This window comes from Chionomys nivalis, chromosome 1 (assembly GCF_950005125.1).
Source record: "Chionomys nivalis chromosome 1, mChiNiv1.1, whole genome shotgun sequence".
NCBI lineage: Eukaryota > Metazoa > Chordata > Mammalia > Rodentia > Cricetidae > Chionomys > Chionomys nivalis.
Genome location: NC_080086.1, coordinates 180,953,920 through 180,973,669, shown reverse-complemented (window position 1 = coordinate 180,973,669; position 19,750 = coordinate 180,953,920). Strand labels below are relative to the sequence as shown.

Here is a 19,750-nt window from a genome sequence, read left to right as displayed (position 1 = left end):
TTTTCCACAGTGCCCGCCCCCATCCTCTCTGAGTCCAGGTTCCTATATCATGTTTGCCTAAATCTGATGAAAAGGTAGCATGTTTGGGACTCCTTTGATGATAGTCATTACTGTTAACTTATCTTTACAGCTGCCTTGTCTTTCTAGGCAGCTGTTCCCCTGAAGGAGCTCTGTTTTTAAACATTCATCTTTCCACATCAGTGAGAGTTACTCAGTTGACCTTCAGCGCTTGCCTGAGGTTGTCGTCATTCTTGTCAGTGAATAGAGAGTTGCCGTGCTTCATTCCTAGAGGAAATGGGAAGGATAACTTTCTGAATGGCTTTGGTGTGCGTTGATGATGCCCTTCAGTGGGAATGTGCTATGTTTTCACATTGGATTTTTGTGCCTTCTTTCTTTCCTTAGATTGAAGAATCGATCGAGACATACTTTGGCCATCGCGGCAGAAGGGCCGTCCTCTTCAGGCCTCCTTTGTACAGTGGAGCCGAGGTTCAGACCCTCCAGTACCTCCTCCATCAGCATGGCTACAGTGTTGTCATTGTTGAAGAAAGACTTGGTGCTGGCCTAGGTCTGGAGCTGCTGGACCAAGGTCAGAATAAGTAGTTCTTAGAGTTACTTGACATATGCACAGGTTCTAGAACATGCTGCTAATTTTCTCCCTTTAAAACCATTTCACAATGCAAGGTTTTATCCATGGCCAAACATCTCATAGCGTACATATGTAGCTTCTTTGTTTCTTTTTATTACCTTCTCTCAATTTCCTTTAGTGAGATCTCTTTATTATTGAAATTATTCTGTTTGTATTTCGGTAGCATTTTGGAGTCACATAGTTCATGTTTAAATGCTACATTAAAAATGTTTATGTGTGTGAATACATATTCTGCCTAGCACCAAACCATTCCATATTTTAAGAAAATTGCCACTTCATTTGATGGCAAGTAGAATGTGCTAGAAATTGTTTTGCCAAGCCAGTCGAAATGGGATTCACAGATGTTCTAAATATGAACATAAGGACATTTATTATACATGCCATTAGTGATCAAGTATTTCCATTTCTATCATTTGAAGAGAAAAATAGGAGATAGGTTGTGAAATAAATTATTTGAAAGAAAACTGAGGACATGATGAAAGGTTGAGAAACCAAAATGAGTAGCAGCTACTACCTCTCCAACAGCTGAACACAGGGCAGGTCCCACGCTACACTCTGCATTTACGATCTTATTCAATAGTCTCTGTCACAGCCTGGTTAAAATTAAGAAACATAAATTCTTTTCACATTCCAAGAAAGGAAACTGAGGCTTTGTGGGAAGAAATACCCATAATGCTGCGAGGGAAGGATGGAAGGGAGGTCTGAAGTCCCCCTCTCATTTCCTGTGTTTTTCTTCATTGTCCCTCTGCTGCCTTAGTCTCTTGTGGTTTGTTATCCTGCAGTGAACTCGTGGGAGAGACAATGATGCAGACTATGCAGTCAGCATAAGCTGCATAAGTCATGTTTTCTTTTTTAAGATTGCACAGTAGAGCCATCTCTCAGTACCCATAGAGGGCTGGCTCCGGGACTCCCTGCAGATACCCAAGTCCCATTTATGAAATAGTGTAGTCTTTACAAATAACCCCCCCAAACACACACACACACACACACACACACACACACACACACATTTTGAATCATTTCTAGATAATTTAAAATATCTAGTACAACACAAATATAGCACATATCGTTATTATGCATAGGGTATTGTTCAGGAAATAATGACAATTGTAGAAGGAGCGGCTTTCCTGCTGCCCGGCTCTCAGCTGCCTGGCTAGCTTATGCCCTGAAATAACAACACACAAATTGTATTCTTTTAAACACTGCTTGACCCATTAGTTTCAAATCTGTGTAGCACCACAAGGTGGTGACTTACTGGGAAAGATCTTAACCTGTGTCCGTCTCAGAGAGGAGAGGCATGGTGTTTGACTCATTGCCTTCCTCCCAGCATTCTGTTCTGTCTACTCTGCCTACCTATGTTCTGACCTATCAGGCCAAGCAGTTTTCTTTATTAATTAATCAATGAAAGCAACAGATAGATAGAAGACCCACCTATACCAGACAATTAAAAAAAAAGCAAAACAAAACTCTTCCCTTTCAATGCACATGTGAGAACTAAAATATTTGCCAAGGTAGAATTTGGGAAAGTGGGACCCGAAATATGAATAAGTTGTATGTGCATCTATTTTCTTTTCTTTTTTTTTCCATAAGAAAGGGAAAAAAATTAGTTAACTGCTTTTTCTCAATGGTGGTTTTCTTTGGGAGGGAATAGTCAGGCTCTGGGCCCCAATGTAGTGAGGTCTCCTTTTGCTGGCTGTGTGGGTGAAAAAAATTGCAAAGATGTTTCTGAGAAGGGTAGATGATGCTTGGACTTGATCACCCTTCATACTTGGCTGGTGAAACTCTCAGGGAATAGAATCCATGACAATCATTTGACGAGAAAGAAGACAATCTTAAGGTATTTAGAGTATTGTTTGTAAGACAGACCTCTGTGGATGCAGCATCCTGGTCTCTGTCCTGTAGGAATAGCTCAGAGGTCTAAACCAGTGGACCTCTGGCTACAAAGAAGAAAAACATAAAGGGATGTATAAGCCCTGGAATGTCAATAAGAGCTGAGAACAAAAATGGTGAACATTTTTGAATTTTGTTGGATTTGGTTCTATGATGAGGGGACAAGCTAAAGTTGTGGAGCATTTGGCAGTGACATCATCAGAACCTCATTGAAATAGGAGTTGGATAAAGGAAGAATAAAAAATGCTTAGCTTTTCTCTCATCCTACAATGAGTGTAGTGATTGCTTTGCATTCTCGCTGCGTGTCCAACATTCCCAACATCAAGCCAGGTGTTCATCATGACTGCTACTGTGATCTAAAATCCCCATATCCCACCCCATCTCGATGATGCCCCTCACTTGAGTGTGCATACAGTGTGGAGTATGTGTGCATTTCACCTTCAATTCAACTTTCATTTTCTCCAGCTGCAAAACAGATGGATTGCATCACCTCTTCCTCTTGGTGTCTGTGGGCCAGTCTGACACAGAGGAGGGAGGATTACTTTGCGGCTTCCAAGTCATACAAAAGTGCAAAGGCTGCTTGAAGCAATAGAATCTGGCAGCCGGAGGAGCTGCCGGGCCCATGGACGAGCGATAACTGTGTAGTGTCGCTAGCGTTTGTCACGTAGCTGATGATTCAACTCTCTTTCCAGCACCCCCCACCCCCAGCTTTGAAAACATCTTCCCAGCTCAATTTAGCATTCTTTTCTTCAGTCACCTATTGCCTCCGGCAATAGGAGCAATTTCACAAGCGGTAGAGTTGATTTTTAATTTTTTTTTTTTCGTTATGGGGCACTGTGGAGAGAACACCTGCAGTAAAACAGCCCTCTGATTCTAATCTGACATACATCATATATGGAATTAAAAAAGAAATGGCAGCTTATTCTATATGACCACCAATTTAGCCTATAAGCTGTGTTTGAATTGTACATGCTACAGACATGCTTTTTCAGAGTGGGAGTCTCATAGTTCCTTGGCTTCACCTGGTTTATTACCTCATGACTTTACCTCGTGTGCATCGGCAGAGAAGAGAAGGAAGCCACGTGGATGGCTGTGAACTTAGGCCCCCAGGCTGAGCAGCTCGCAAATGGAAACAGCTCAGGAGGACCTGAAGTCCTGTCCTGCATGCTTTTTATTTTCCCATTGCACTTTCTTCCTGGTTCTAACTTGCAAACTGAAACTGTGACATTAGGGCCACAGTAGATGCCGCCACCAGTGGTGCAGAGGGCACAGGGGCAGGGCTGATGTGTTGATAATATGCATTCGTGGACAAAGGAAAGCAAGTATGAGATCTATTTTCCTTTTTTTTTTTTTTTTAAAAAAAAACTGTTATTATTACCTGCTCTCCTCTCTTGTCCTGGCTTCACCCCAATCACTCTGCTGACTTCGCTGTCTGTGCTATTTCCAGCTTAGAGCCATTTTTGAAAAGCCTTCATAGGTTGATAAAAATAATAAAAGTTAGGAAAAATGTATAAAAAGGATCATGGGCCAGACAGGCAATGTTCTACTCTTTAAAGGTAATCTGTGCTGGGAGAATGACTTCAGTTTTGTTGTTGTTTTAGTTTGCCTGTGTGTCTGTCTGTGTCCCACTTGTATGAATGTGGTGAATGTGAACGACCTTAAGGGCTAGAAGATGCATCAGATCTCCTAGAACAGAAGTCACAGACTTCTGTGAGCTCCATATGCGTGCTGGGAGTAGACGCCCCATCCTTTGGAAGAGCAGCCAGTGCTCTTGACCACTGAGTCATCTCTCCAGCCCCTGGGTTTTGTATTTTACTTGCTTGTGCGCTTGATTTTTAATTCTATTTCTTAATGAACACCATTTGAAAGGAAAAGCTGGTAATTTCTGTTCTTAAATTATGATATGAACATTATGGATCCTCGCTCCCTAGGAGTTAATTCCATGCTAGGGGCATATGATAAGTTGATGGCTCCATTGCAAAAGAATATGGGTTCTTTTGTATTCATATGAGTGTAAGTCACTTCAGCTCTGGGTCTCTGCTAAAGGCATTTGTAATATTTACTTCTAAGTAGCATGTGAAATGAATTTAATCACTTTCTCTAGTACCATTTGAGAGGAGACAAATGAAAGTCCTGCCAACGTTTTATCTCATTCACAGCTATGGAATGAGGCCCGAATTGTATATACTAAGAACATAAACATGAGATTCTTCCATGCAGCCATGTTAGGGACACTGAGCTAAGGGATAGATGATGGGCTCAAAAAGCAGCAATTCTCCATATTAATTTCAAAAATGAAACTACACAAAAGCCTGCCTCCTTCTGCACATTGTATTGCTTATAATTTAACAGCACAGGTGTTTATAGCCATTATTTCATCTTCACACTGGTTTTAAGAACAGCACAAGGACAATGGTCCTTTTAGAGCTAAGCTTACAAAATGTCACAGATTGAAAGCCTATTTTCATGGCCTTCCAATGCCTTGCTTTTGAAAAATAGAGCCTATGTCCTTGTGTTCAGGGGCTCATATAATTCTCTAAGGAAAAGAGAGAGGTGCTACCCGTTTGCTCTCTTTCATAGCATGCTGGGCTATTTAGGAAATCAGTGCTTCAGTGCACAGCAGCCTATGAGGGAGTAGATGTTTTCTAAAAGTTTTAAACTTTACTCCTTATGTGGAGTTTGAATAAAACACGGTACAAGAGACTCTGACTCAGTAGTTTCTATCGTGGGTCAGAATTATGCACGTGAACTTGACGAGCAGTCTATGGAGGCCCTTTTCAACTTTCTAATCCATCTCAAACTTCCACAGTCTGTGTGTTACAGAGCGAAGCTGATATCAAAGCCACGGAACTGGAATAACAATTATGCTTTCTTCCTTTAGGGTTTTTCTATGGAATATTTTCTGAAGAAATACAAAACCATTAAATTTGCAAGGTTGGTTAAATCTGACCATTCAGAAGGAATTCTGTGGATTTCAGCAAAGCATATCACAACACAACTACCAAAATGGAGATATGAGATTAGAACTCATATTGGATATTCCTTCTTAGCTACAATAATGTGGGCGTAGCTGTGGGCCTAACTTTGCCATTAAGCCACCAAAGATCTAGAGCAACAACTGCAAGTTTTACTCTCAAGAAGAAAGAAGCAAATGTTAATTACAGCTACTCCTTCCAGCCTCCCACACAACCAAGTAGTGTGTGTGTGTGTGTGTGTGTGTAACACATATTACATTATTGCATATATGTTGCATAATATATATGGGAATATTACATAGACAACACTAAGTAGTGCAATGAATCAAGAGCCAGAGAAACATTTCTACTGCAAAGTAAACTCCATATTTTGGTTCTTTCAGAACCTTCTAGAATGGGCTGGAGTAGCCCTTGTCTGTGGGCTAGAGGGAAGCCATTGCTAGGAGAGGCTGCAGGATGTACTATGATAAGTACGGCTCAGCATTTGTATTGCCATTGAATGTGACATGTCATGTTCTGAAGAGCAAGAAATTTACCCAAATGTGATCTTGAGAACCACTGAAAAAAGACTCAGTTTATAGGGAAAGAGATACCTTCACTAATTAATAATAATAATAAAGACTATAGTAAAGAAGATAGAAAACTGCTTCCTTCCCTGTTTCATGCTTACTTTTCCTTCTTTGCTTCCTTCCCTCCTTTCTTCCTTCTTTCTTTCTCTACCTTTTAAATGTCACAAAAATTCTCTCGCTTAAGCTTCCTGAGTGCTGGGGTTATAGACATGAGCTACCATAGCCAACTTGTTTAATATTTTAAGTTACATGCACTTGTTCTTTCAAACTAGTCATCGAGACATATTTCAGAGCCAATCGTGTGTGCGTGTGTTCAGACTTTATCTTGGAAAGTTTTGTTTTGTGGCCCAAGTCTGTATAGAAAAAAAGTACCCTTGCAGTTGTTTCTTTAGCATCTTACTCTTCTGATCTTCATCTGAAACCTTCATGATTGGAAAAGTTACTCAAAATGTTCTTTACTCTTTGTATTGAAAATGAATAAATAAGGTAGCTGAGATTTCAGTTATCTGCAAGTGCTGGCTTATTTTCTTCCACAGAATCTGTTTGGGAGGAAGGGCTCATCTCCACTGGTCACTTGAGGTACAGTCTGTTGTTTCAGGAAATTCAGGTGGTGGGAGTGTGATTCAGCTGCTCACCAGACATCCACCATCAGAAAGCAGAGATGGAAGGATGCCACCGCAGCTCAGCTCCCTCTCTCCACTCTCAGAGTCCAGGATCCCAGCCAGGGAATGGCACCACCCACAGTGGGCAACTCTTCCCACATCAATTCACCCTCACGGGCATACACATAGGCTGGTCCCCTAGATGATACTACATCCTACCTAGTTGATAATTAATATTAACCATCCCAAACCCTAACAGCTTTACCATCAAAACTGTTCTGTGAGGAGTGATGGACTTTAGTGATGGAAAATGTAAGCTTTAGAGTTAAGTTAAAAGCACAGTTTTGGTCCCTAGGCTTATCTTAACATTCTTAATGCACATATAAACTTGGGCAAGTTACTTAACATCTCTGAGCCTCATTTACATCATATTCAAATTGATGCTTTGAGAATAGTACATAGTAAGTCTCCAGGAATGGTAGATAATATTGTGTGATCTAGTCATAGAGAGGAGAACACGATGTTCCTCTGTGTGAAGGTAGATTTGAGGTGCGACCTAGCAGAAGGGTTTGATGATGGTGTCACTTAGGGCTAATGGAACAGTATAGATATTCTTCAAGTTGGAAGCCCTCAACCAACATGTTCTCATGTAGTCTGGGCATACATTCTCTTGGAATACCCTAAGCTCATATTTACGTCTGGAAGCTCCCCAAATTCGTCAGTTATGTCTTTCTGCTTATCACTTACAATCAATCATTCCTTCCACATAGAGATAAATACGTATTGACTATAGAAATAAGTGACAATAGAAAGTACATCAATCTTTAGGCTTCAAGACTGGGTATCTCATGAAATATTTCTAACAATTTAGTTTGTAAAATATTTATTATTTATTTTGATTTTCTTTTTGAGATAGGGTCTCATACATAGCTTAGGCTGGCCCAGAACTCAGTATCTAACCCAGGCTAGTCTCAAACTGACACTCCTACCTTAGTTGTCCACTATTACAGGAATGTGCTTCCACACTTGGATTAACTATTTATTCTTATATAACTTTAGAAGAATACTGATATTCTACTCGCAGGCTACTCTGGTGTTATGGCAACAATAGCACAAGTCTAGCAATGGCAACCATAGAGCTGGTACTGTATACGCCATCTAAGTCTAGACCTAAAACTACTGTACTCTTTGGGCAGGGAGTTTCAAGGGTTTCTTGTCATCTTTGCCTGTTGCTTTTTGCAGAGGTTAGATAAATTCAAACACACTTAGATGCAGGTACCCTAAACTTTGAACAGGTAAATGGACAATATAAACTCAAGCAGAGAGGCCAGGGCGTTTGTAGAGGCCACATACTTAGATATGATGGTTAATTCTCTGGAGGCTTACTAGTGTGTAAAACAAGGTAGCAACCAGTATTGCCTAAAGATGTTTTCCATTGAAGAGAACATGAAAATGAGCATATAGCTTTTGATTTTGTGAATCTAGAAAGCAACAAGAATAAGTGGTCCAAGCCTCCCTCTTGTCCCCAGGGCTTGGCTGTGTCTTCTGCATTATTCTTTTCAGTTCTTTCCTGAAGTAAAAGGATCATTGTGTGCTGTTCTACTCGTTCCTTCAAAAGACATATTTTATGAGCTAGGATTTTTGTAGTGTGTTTTTCACTCAAGCAAAAGACAGAGGCACCATCAAATCCTTCATTTTTGTACCACCCATGAGCTGTTCAGTAAATCACAGTCTTAATTCACAGACTGGTACAGTGGTCTAAAAGAGAATAGATATTTTCTCAAAGTTATTGACCTGCTTCTGGGATGGACTTCAAGTAATATGTCCAAAAGAGTCTGGCAGAATGTATATTTTGTCAAGTCAGAATTATTTATGGATCTTTGGAGAAGACATACTTTTTCAGTTGTAGCAGAAATCAGAAATCAGCAAGAATCACAAAAAAAATAATAGAATATTTCAATCACAAAGACTGTTTCTGAGAGAGCCTCGTGTAGCCGAATCAATATGTTTGAGTTCCCATTTTTAATGAAAGACTGTAATGCAAGGCTTACTTGTAGTAAATCTAGACTAAGGATGCGTATCCTTAACCCAGTCAGAACTGTCCTCATGAAAAAGTCCATCTCTCACTGTCGGAAAGTTTGGGTAGAACAGAAGCAAGTCTGCAATGCAGTAACACACACACACACACACACGAGATAGAAAGCAAGAGAAAATGTTAAACCTCTTGTTATCAGGGCACATTTCTTTAGTCTTAGCTTCGATCTGGCGTTGTATGAACAGATGAGAAAAATGAAGCAAAGGAAGGGATGGAAAAATCACTAGTCTGGCTCCAACTGGGGCTGGTCCCCTTTGAGTGTTTGTGCACATGTATCTCAGGTACTTCTATGGATAACTTAAAACTTGAGAGTCTAATGAACTTCTCATTCCTTTCCCTCCCCCATCCCCCACCTGCATCCTGCTGTCCTTCTGACTTTAATTTGCTCTGTAACTATTAAGCAGGAAGACAAGTGAGCAGAGGTCGCATTTTGAAAGGTGCAGTGTGTTTTGCCTGGTCGGTGTTCCAGCTAGAACACATCTCACATGCGTTTTTTATTATGTGAGTAATGGGCTCAGGGCAGTATCGGAAGTGCTTCTGAACGTTAGCTAATCAAAGCAGGGCTTTAAAAAAAAAAAGGAAGAAATTGAATCAAAGAAACTTATAAAGCTATGCTGTTCTATTTTATTGTATTATGACACTTAGTAATTGTGTGTCCGGGTTTATTGTTATGTTCCTCAGTGCATATGGAAATACTGATGTATTTACAAGCAAAAAGAATTTGTTCTTTAATTGGCACAGTGGAGCACACGAAATTGTTTATATACCCTTAACTGCATTGATTTGTTTATTCTATAACTCAAGTTCAATTTACTTTAATGCTGAGGAAATCTTTCTTATTTGTAAAAGTTGAGCTTGGAGTGACCTCCTGTTCTTATGTTTCCTTTACCCTCCACGGTACAAAGGAAATACAAGCCAGTGTCTATCACCCCCTTTCTCTCTTTGTAAAAGCACAGTCAAAATTAAACTGCTTCCTTAAGTGAATTCATTCTTGAAAAGAAAATAGCAACCAGATGTTTACTGACATCGTAGTGTTTCTCCCTCAAGCCTAGCCTCTTTGTGATTGTTTGATCTTCATAGAAACCAGATTGGGTATGTGACTTTTCCAAAGCTGGGAACTATTTAATAATACTTTGAAGATATTTTCTCTAAACTATTTTGTTCAATGTACTTCCCTTCTACCTATAGGTTGTTTTTGTTTTTTTAAGATGCATCATTGAACTTTTTATAAATAATTTATTTCAAAGCATTATTCTTTCATATAGTTAGTATGAAAGATTTAGAAACAATAAATTAAATATTTGGTTTGGTTTTGCCTAGACTAAACCGCTTTAGATGGCAGATATAATTTGCAAAAATAAATAGTATCCGTATATGTTTAGATTGGAAAGACTCCCAGAAAGATAAACAAAGTGTCATCTGGGATCTTTCAAGGGACAGTGTTTATGCACTAGCTGATGGGGACAATGGGACTCCAAGTAATGTGTGTGCCCGCTTCACTAGCAAGGATGCACTAACTACCTCATTAGTGATTAGAATCCTGAAATATTTGAACTATTTTTTTTTTCAATTTAGGAGTTTGGCAACATCAGATCATATTCCCAGGGATACCTGCTTATATTTGTAACATTTTTACTTTCTAATCTCAGTATCATAAAATTGTTGAAACTGCCTAAATCACTCTCCTTTTAGACACCCCTTCTGCAAATTAATTAAGATCGCTCCTTGATGTTCTTTCAAAGCTTTCGTCTTTTCTAGCTGAAGAGCTCTAGAGAGAGTCTCTGTTGCTGTCCAGGCTACAGTAAAGCAAACAGAGTTGTGGGCAAGTGATGTCTTCTCTTTGGTGAGTGATCCCATCAAGGTTGGCACCTGAGCTTGCTTTTTGGCATACCCACAGCCTGAAAGCAGAAAACTTCAACCAGAAAACTCCTCCTGATATGACAATCAAGACACTGTCTTCATGAGTTGTTTATGGTAAAAGGACAGATTTGAATGCATGATATCAAGCATACGTTAAATTTTATATCATTATTTTAAAATCATGAAATTAAGCATTGATGCAAATTCACTGAGACAATTTCTCAGTTTTCTTAATATTATCCTAAAAATGCCAAATCTGGTGAGTTATGATGGATTGAAGACCATCTTTGCCCTGGGGAGGGGCCAGCTGGCAGACATTTTGTTAATTTTATTAATCTTTTACTCTTTGACTCATTCGTGCATTTTTAGCTTGTTTCTTCCAATTTGTTTTAGTGTTGTGTATATGCATATGCTTTTACAGCTGTTTACTTGATATTGGATAACCAATTAAGGTCTCACCTGCAGAATACTAATTCTCCTTCTATCGGTAACTACTCATCATTAAGTTTGCTACCCCATGAGATTCTTTTCCTACCCCTGTGGGCAAATCGGTTGGTGTTGTTATTGCTCGGGTTTCATTTAGGCAGTCATATTGTTGAGATTTCATGGCTATGGCTTCCCTAGCATATCTAGAAGATACCATTTCTGCCAGGCGGTGATGGTGCATACCTTTCATCCCAGCACTAGGGAGGCAGAGGCAGGCCTAGTGAGTTCACGGCCAGCCTGGTCTACAAGAGCTAGTTCCAGGACAGGCTCCAAAACTGCAGAGAAATACTACCTGGAAAAACAAAATAAAAATAAACAGTTTCACAGTGGACTTCCTGGTCCTCTGGATCTTTCACTCTTCCAAGATGTTCCCTGAACCCTATTTAGACGTAGGGGTTCTGTTGTAGACATATCAAGTAGGGTTGGACACCTCATGATAAGTTGTTCTCTGCATTCAAATAGTAGTTAGGGGGCTCTAAGAGACCCCACAAACAGTGTAGCTTATTCCTGATTCTCTTGGTTACCTTCTAAAAGCTGAAAGTAAGTCCCACTGTTGAAGACACCTCATACTTCAGACACAGGAACCAGAAGATTCAAGCTAGAACTGACCTGAAATTATGCTCCCTGAGAATTAGCTTTCCCAGTACTGGAAGCAACTCTGCAAGCTGCCGAGGGAGAAACACAATCAATAATACTTATGAACCAAGCTGTCATTCCTATGAATCTCAGCACTTACCAGCACAGCAAGATATCCTTCACAGTGCAATAGTGGTACATCTGTCATGGCAGTAACCAAAAGGTATCTAATTGGACTTAAACACACTAAACAGGAGAGAGATAACGCCTAGTACTATAGGCATAGCCAACTACCTATGACTAATGAGGTCATGGAACTTAAAGGAGAACCTACTACTGGCACTCTGATAAGCCAGTGTAATTCTAAATATTTACCCATATCTTCATAATAACTGGTGCTTCTTTTCAGAGAAAACAGAGACAGTGACTGAAAGTCACAATTGTTTCTTCTATCTTTTAAACACTTGCTTCTTTGTGCTCTTCCTTCAAATATAGGTATTCCCCAAGACATTTATCCAGACCATTCTTTTTGCTTTCTGTCTTGATATCCCATCATTTTTTTTCTACTTTGTAAGCTCAATAATTTAACTATTAAATCCTAATCTGCCTTCTGTGGGCAGACATTTGAGAGGTAAACAGTTCTAGGTGACTATCAGACATTGTTTATTTGGTACCTTGCCTGGGCATATGTGACACAAAATAGACTATCTTGCTACCAATATCCACTGTTCTTGTCTGAAATTTTTCTGTACTTAGTTCTATGTTCCATCTCCCTCTTAGGGTCTACAGATCAATGTCAGGCTCTATCCTCCCTCTACAACACACATTAGTCACTGATCCTGTATGCTGTGCCTCTGCCAGGGCTCCACCTTCCTGTAGTTGCTTTGGTGCTCCCTGTGTGTGCCTCTTTATTCATAAAGTAAAAATGCTATTTCCTAACTTGGCATACAGGGATTTCTAAACCAAGGTGTCTGATGCTTCCATCCCTGCTATAACCAGCTTGTTAACACCTTTAAATAATTTAAGGGAATTCAAAATATTTTAAACCAATGCTCAAGCCTCACTAGAGGAAATTTTTTTTATTATTATTAAAAAAATTTCCGCCTCCTCCCTGCTTCCCATTTCCCTCCCCGTCCCTCCACTCCTCTCCTCCTCCCCCCACTCCTTTCCCCTTCCCTCTCCAGTCCTAAGAGCAGTCAGGGTTCCCTGCCCTGTGGGAAGTCCAAGGTCCTCCCCCCTCCATCCAGGTCTAGGAAGGTGATCATCGAAACCGCCTAGGCTCCCACAAAGCCAGTGCATGCAGTAGAATCAAAACCCAGTGCCATTGTCCTTGGTTTCTCATCAGCCCTCATTGTCTGCCATGTTCAGAGAGTCCGGTTTTATCCCATGTTTTTTCAGTCCCAGTCCAGCTGGCCTTGGTGAGCTCCCAGTAGATCAGCCCCACCGTCTCAGTGGGTGGGTGCACCCCTCGCTATCCTGACTTCCTTGCTCATGTTCTCCCTCCTTCTGCGCCTCATTTGGACCTTGGGAGCTCAGTCCAGTGCTCCAATGTGGGTCTCTGTCTCTATCTCCATCCATCGCCAGATGAAGTTTCTGGTGATATACAAGATATTCATCAGTATGGATATAGGATAGGGTCATTTCAGGTTCCCTCTCCTTAGCTGCCCAAAGAACTAACTGGGGACATCTCCCTGGACACCTGGGAGCCCCTCTAGAGTCAAGTCTTTTCCCAACCCTAAGATGGCTCCCTTAATTAGGATATATACTTCCCTGCTCCCATATCCATCCTTCCTTTATCCCAACCATCCCATTCCCCCAAGCTCCTCCCATCCTCCCCTTCTCACTTTTCTCTCCCCAATTCCCCTTACCCCCATCTTACCTCACCCCCAAGTTCCCAATTTTTGCCCAGAAATCTTGTCTACTTCCAATATCCAGAAGGATAACTATATGTTTTTCTTTGGGTTCACCTTCTCATTTAGCTTCTCCAGGATCACAAATTATAGGCTCAATGTCCTTTATTTATGGCTAGAAACCAATTATGAGTGAGTACATCCTATGTTCACCTTTTTGGGTCTGGGTTACCTCACTCAGGATAGTGTTTTCTATTTCCATCCATTTGCATGCAAAATTCAAGATGTCATTGCTTTTAACCGCTGAGTAGTACTCTAATATGTATATATTCCACACTTTCTTCATCCATTCTTCCATTGAAGGGCATCTAGGTTGTTTCCAGGTTCTGGCTATTACAAATAATGCTGCTATAAACATAGGCCTCACTAGAGGAAATTATATAAGAATTTGCTGTGAAAGGAATTAAGATGGATATCATCATTTTTAGAAATTGTTTCCCTAATGGCATTAGCAGGTGTTCAGAATGGTGAACTATAGCAATTTACTTGATCACATGTCAAAGCTTTCTACACCACATGACTGTCCAGGATTTTGATTCCTAGGCTTCCCTCTTGTATAACTCTGGTTTTGTTGGTGGTGGTCAGTTTTGGCTTTGTTGTTTATTTCCAATAGAAGAGTCACATATTAAAACAGAAAGCCAGTGAGACTAGTTCCCACATTTTTTTCTGAAGGCTGGCTCCTAATTGACCTAAGGACTTCTACAAGGTCCCACTTTATAAATATTTCAAGCTACTTCCCTCCACTCTAGCAAGGACTAGGATTTCAAGATGCAAACATTTGTGGGATATACAAACCATACAAAGACCTGGGATTTCCTGTATGTAATTTCTTAAACTCTATAAGAATACAAGAATTTCCTCGAAGTGTTCTTCAAATTGGAAGTAGTAAACCAACTATCTAAGACTTCCTCATATTTCATCCAAACATCCCAGATGCCTAGAGAATGTTTTGTGCTATTTGAAAAATAATATCATATATTTTTCTTTCCTTTCCATCTGTAACATTAACAGCATAAACTGAGAATACTTTATTATCCACTTACATGCTTTTCTGCATAACACAGCATCTTGCATGTATATTGATAAAGTAGCTATTTTATGTACAGTTTAAGGTATAGTCATTGGCACTGATGGGACTTAGCCAAATGACAGAGCAAAGCCTGCTGTGCTTAGGGACCTGTCTGCAGATAACTATCTGAAGACTTAATGAAGACTCTCTGGAACCTTTGCAGCTTCTCCAAACACTTCTGTTTCCAGAGGAAAAAAAGGCTACCAACAAGTTAATAATAATGTTTCCATAGCATATAATAATGATAATAATGTTTCCACAGCCATGACTTTCTCTTCTTTTTTGGAGAAAAATATGAAAGGCACATATAAATCTTAACATTTGTGTAACAAAATAATCTCATTAGAACAGAGGGCTCTTGGAATTTAAAAAAAAAAAAAACTCTTGTTAGGATTCCACTGCCTTATCAGAATGACCAGGCAGTGACTAAGGGCATAAAGGATAAAGAGGTCCCTGGTAGGGTGGGCTTGCATCTCCACTGGCTAGCATCACATGCTGACCATCAGAAAGCCAAGGAAATCTGTCTGAGTGTTTTCTAAGAATGTAGGTTGGCAGAGATCCACCACAGTACCTGCTTATTTCCCAGTATCATGATTCTCAGACTTGGAACACTGCAGAACTGTCTGGAAGTCTTTGCTAACTGGCAGAGTGCAAGATCAACTCTTACAAGATCTGACTCAGTGGGGATGGGAGACAGGTAAACCTGAATTCCTGGCAATACTATTTTCTGGCCTTGTTGATGTCACTGTACTAAATCCTTGACTACTGTATGTTGTCAGCATGTTTAAATCCATATACCCACAGTGTGATAGTCATTCATATAGTCACATGTGATACTCATCCATATAGCCACCATGCCACACTCATCCTTAGAGCCACCGTGCCATACTCATCCCCACGGCCGCCGTGACATACTTGACTACTATGAGTTGTCAGCACGTTTTATTCATAGAGCCACCGAGTCAGAAACACTGAGTGTTTACTTTCCCATTGGTCTGTTTGCTCAGGGGTGATCAATTAGCATTTACCCCTCTTCAGGAGAAATAGCGCATTAGGGTTCATCAGCAAGATGATATTTTGTGTGATGCCTGAACTACCTAATTCATAAATGTGCACAGCATGGAAATAACACAATGAAACATATTTTTGCTTGTCTTATAGAAATAAATCTGATTACCCATTAAATATCTTTTAAAACATAGTTTTTTATTGGTTCTTTGGGAATTTCACATCATGTACCCCAGGCCCACTCATTTCCCGGTCCGTCGGTATTCACCCTTCATTCACTCTTGCAGCTCCCCCAAGTATCCCCCCAGAGGAAAACTTAAAAAGAATTAAAAAAAATAAAAGCATAAAAATACAAACAAACTGCATCAACTATATTTAACTGAGGAAGTTAAAGCATTTTTATGTTTAGAACGATGTTACATGTTTATGGTAGACTATTCAGTACAAGGAAGAGCTTGAAAATTATTCTGAATCCATTGTGTGTTTATAGGAATTGCAGTTGGTATAACACACACACACACACACACAAACACACACACACCAGTTGTTTTATCTCCTGCATGTTTAGATATTGTTTGTACAAAAGTTTTGACTCACCAAGAAAGGATGGATAATGGAGCATTTTTCTAAATATGTCAAAACAAATGAACTGAACACAATGAATGCAATTCTTACTTGATAGTTGTTCTTGTTGTATATAGTTTTACTTGATTACAGTTAATACTTTTCCTTTATACTTAGATAATACTTGATAATTGTTCTTATTATATACAGTTTTAATAAGTTAGAGTTAAAACCTTTTTTTTTATTTACACAAAAAGGGGAATCTGTCAGGTTTATTCCCTAATATCTGACTCCCAAGTATTGTTTATTAATAAAACAATAAAAGTTGCCACTATTTAAGTTATTTTTGTTATACCGTATACATGTTTTTATTCTTGTTTATGGTATTGTACCTATGCAGCCCATTTTAAAATGTAATGTAAAGTTCTATTCCTTGAAAGCTATTTAGGATAATAAAAAAAGGCAGAGTAGCAGTCATCTGTAACAATAACAGTTGTAGTCATGTGAGGTATGTTTTCAAGGTTAAACAGAGGTATATGTTAAACAGAGATATATTTCAGATAAATAGGTAGTCTTCAAACACTTCAGAGGTTTACAAAATATGGTATTTAAGATTTTTTAGTAAAATAAAGCTTTTATAACAATGAGACATATCTGCTTCTTGAAGCAACAATTTACTTTCAAAAAGAATGATGGGCATTGAAGAATCTCCATATAGAATTTGCCTTTATTGTGGCAAAGTTAATCACTGAACAAGAAACTGCCCTTGCCTCAACTGCTGACAGTATGCTGTCCAAATTGGACAAGCAGAACGCAAAAGAAGGCCAATGCCAAACTTTGTCAAGACAGGACTGTCCTTCAAAATTTCCTGCTTCAGAAAAATATCTGTCAGATATTCTAGGCCTGTAGGCTGAAGATAGATGCCCTAATTTTGCAGAGGAACCTTGGCTGACTGTCCAGGAAGTCAGATGTCATTTGCTCTGCACTTCCTATTTACTCAGAAAATATTATATCTCTCTCAGGTCTCTGATGGGGTTAAAGAATATATATATATATATATATATATATATATATATATATATATATGGTTTTCCTTAGTTATAATAGAAAGTAAATTAGGTACAAAACTTTGTACTCACCAAGAGATCATAGATAATGGAATATTTTCTCTAAATTTGACAAGTGCAAATGGACTGGACATTATAAATGTAATTCTTACTTGATAACTGTTCTTCATGTATATAGTTTCACTTCATTAAGGTTAAAACCTTTTCTTTTTATTTGGACAAAAGGGGAACATTATAGTGAGTCTTTCTGTCTCACCAGGCTATTCTCAAATAATAACATGGAAATATCTTATTAACTATGAAAGCTCAGCTGATCACTTAGGCTTGTCCCTCTAGTTCTTATAACTTAAATTAACCTGTTTTTATTAATCTATATTCTATGATGTGGCTTTTTACTTTTAATTATTTTGTATGTCTGACATGTTCTAAATCTCCTAGCATCCCCCCTGCACCTATATTATTCCTTTTCTTTCTTTCTGCAGAAACCCCACCTATACATTCTGCTTAGCTATTGGCTGTTCAGCTTTTTAAAAGACCAATCACAATAGATTTCCACATAGTATACAAATATTCTACAACATTTCCCCCTTTTTGTCTAAATAAAAAGGAAAGATTTTTAACTCTATCATAGTAAAACTATATACAATAAGAATAACTATCAGGTAAGATTATATTTACAATATTCAGTCCATTTGTACTTGGCAAATTTGGAGAAGATACCATATTATCTATCCTATCTTTGTGAGTTCAAAGGTTTATACCTAAACCTCTTTCTATCATATCTTGTATTACCATACTAAAAATTATCTTCTTAGATAAACAACTTAAGTTTTTGTTTCTCAACCTTATTAACTTTACAACCCTTATGTAATGCTTTTTTTCTGAATTTGGTAACAAGGAAAACTGTAACTATAACCATCACATCTTCAACTCCATCAGAGACCCAAGAAGGTCACACGAGTAAACAGGAAGTGCAGAACAAACAACATCCAAAACTATAGAAATGACAGAAACAGATTGCCACCTGAACAGTCACCCAAGATTCCTATGCAACATTGGGGCATTTATCTCCAGCCTACAGGCCCAGAATATCTAACAGAATTTTTTAATGAATTTTTGAAAGACAGTCTTACCTTGTCTTGTCAAAGTTAGGCAGTAACTTTCTTTTGTGTTCTGCATATCCAGTTTGGACAGTATACTATAACAGTTGAGGCAAGGGCAGTTTCTTGCCAATGGCTAGCTAGCTTTGCCACATTGAAAGCAAACTTTGTATGGAGGTTCTTCAATGACTACCATATTCTCTGAAGTAAATTGATGCTGTCAATAACAGAACGGTCTTACTGCTTTAGGTTATTAAAATGCCATGTTCTGTAGGTCTCTGAAATATTTTAAAACCATCTGTCTATTTAAAACATATCTCTGTTTGACCTTGAAAACATACCTAACTGGGCCACAAATTTGATTGTTAGGTGACTAACTATAAACTTGCATTTCTTAATTATCCTAAATATTCCTCAATAATAACTTTCAAGGACTAGAAATTTAAATTACATTATTAAATGAGCTGTATAGGTATAGTAACTTAAACAAAAGTAGAATCATATATATATATACATATATACATTATAACAAAAATAATCTTATATTGTTTCAATATACAAAAATATCTTAAACACAAATAGAACCATACGGAGTATTTTCTAACAAAATAATCTTCAATCTGTATCAACATACAAAAATTCATACCAGTGTAAAATATGTGAGATTAACAGTTACTTTTTAGTTTAAATTAGACTCAGTAATCTTCCTTTAAATACTATTATTCCTATACCCCCTTTTGTTATTTTCAGAAAGAGATGTTTGAATCTAACCTCTCTCGTTTAGTTTTTTCCCTTACCATGATCAGTAATAATTTGTAACTACCGTTTCCCAAATAATGACAAACATCCATAACCTACTGAATGATCAATACCACCCATCACACCTCTTGGTAATGTGGGTGTCGTGTTGTCTAGACAGCTTCCTGTTTTCTGGGGCTTATGTCATCTCTAGGGGACCCTGAGAAAATTGGGGTAATGGTCAAATCTGGGAAGAATTCACTATATTTTTTTTTGGTGTTTTAATTTATGTTTGATATGAAAGTATAGAGATTTTTTTATCCAAAGTTTTGGCTGAATTGTCTGTGAGACTGGACCAACTCAGCTAGCAGCTTTGAAGTTGTTTTGAATTCAGAATTTTGAGGGAACTGCAACAGGGGCATTTTGAAAGGCTGACTCACCCGGACTATTTGTCTTTATTGGTGTCTGTTTTTTCTGTTTTTAAGTCCTTAAATTTTTAAAGGTAACACATATATCTGAATTAATACAAGTATGGAATGTGTGGTGTGTACAAGTCAGCTAAAGATGATCTTTTTGTTTTATGTTTGAGCAGGCA

The 19,750-nt window shown here is 38.5% G+C and overlaps 1 protein-coding gene across 2 annotated transcripts in view; it reads left to right on the top strand.

Moving 5' to 3' along the window:
* Positions 1 to 19,750, top strand: part of Cped1 (cadherin like and PC-esterase domain containing 1) — a 280,079-nt gene that overhangs the window by 27,982 nt on the left and 232,347 nt on the right. For both annotated transcript variants that reach the window (XM_057776723.1, XM_057776730.1), the window contains one exon: positions 403 to 586. In XM_057776723.1, coding sequence (XP_057632706.1) covers positions 403 to 586 — 184 coding nt within the window. The remainder of the gene's footprint in view (positions 1 to 402; positions 587 to 19,750) is intronic.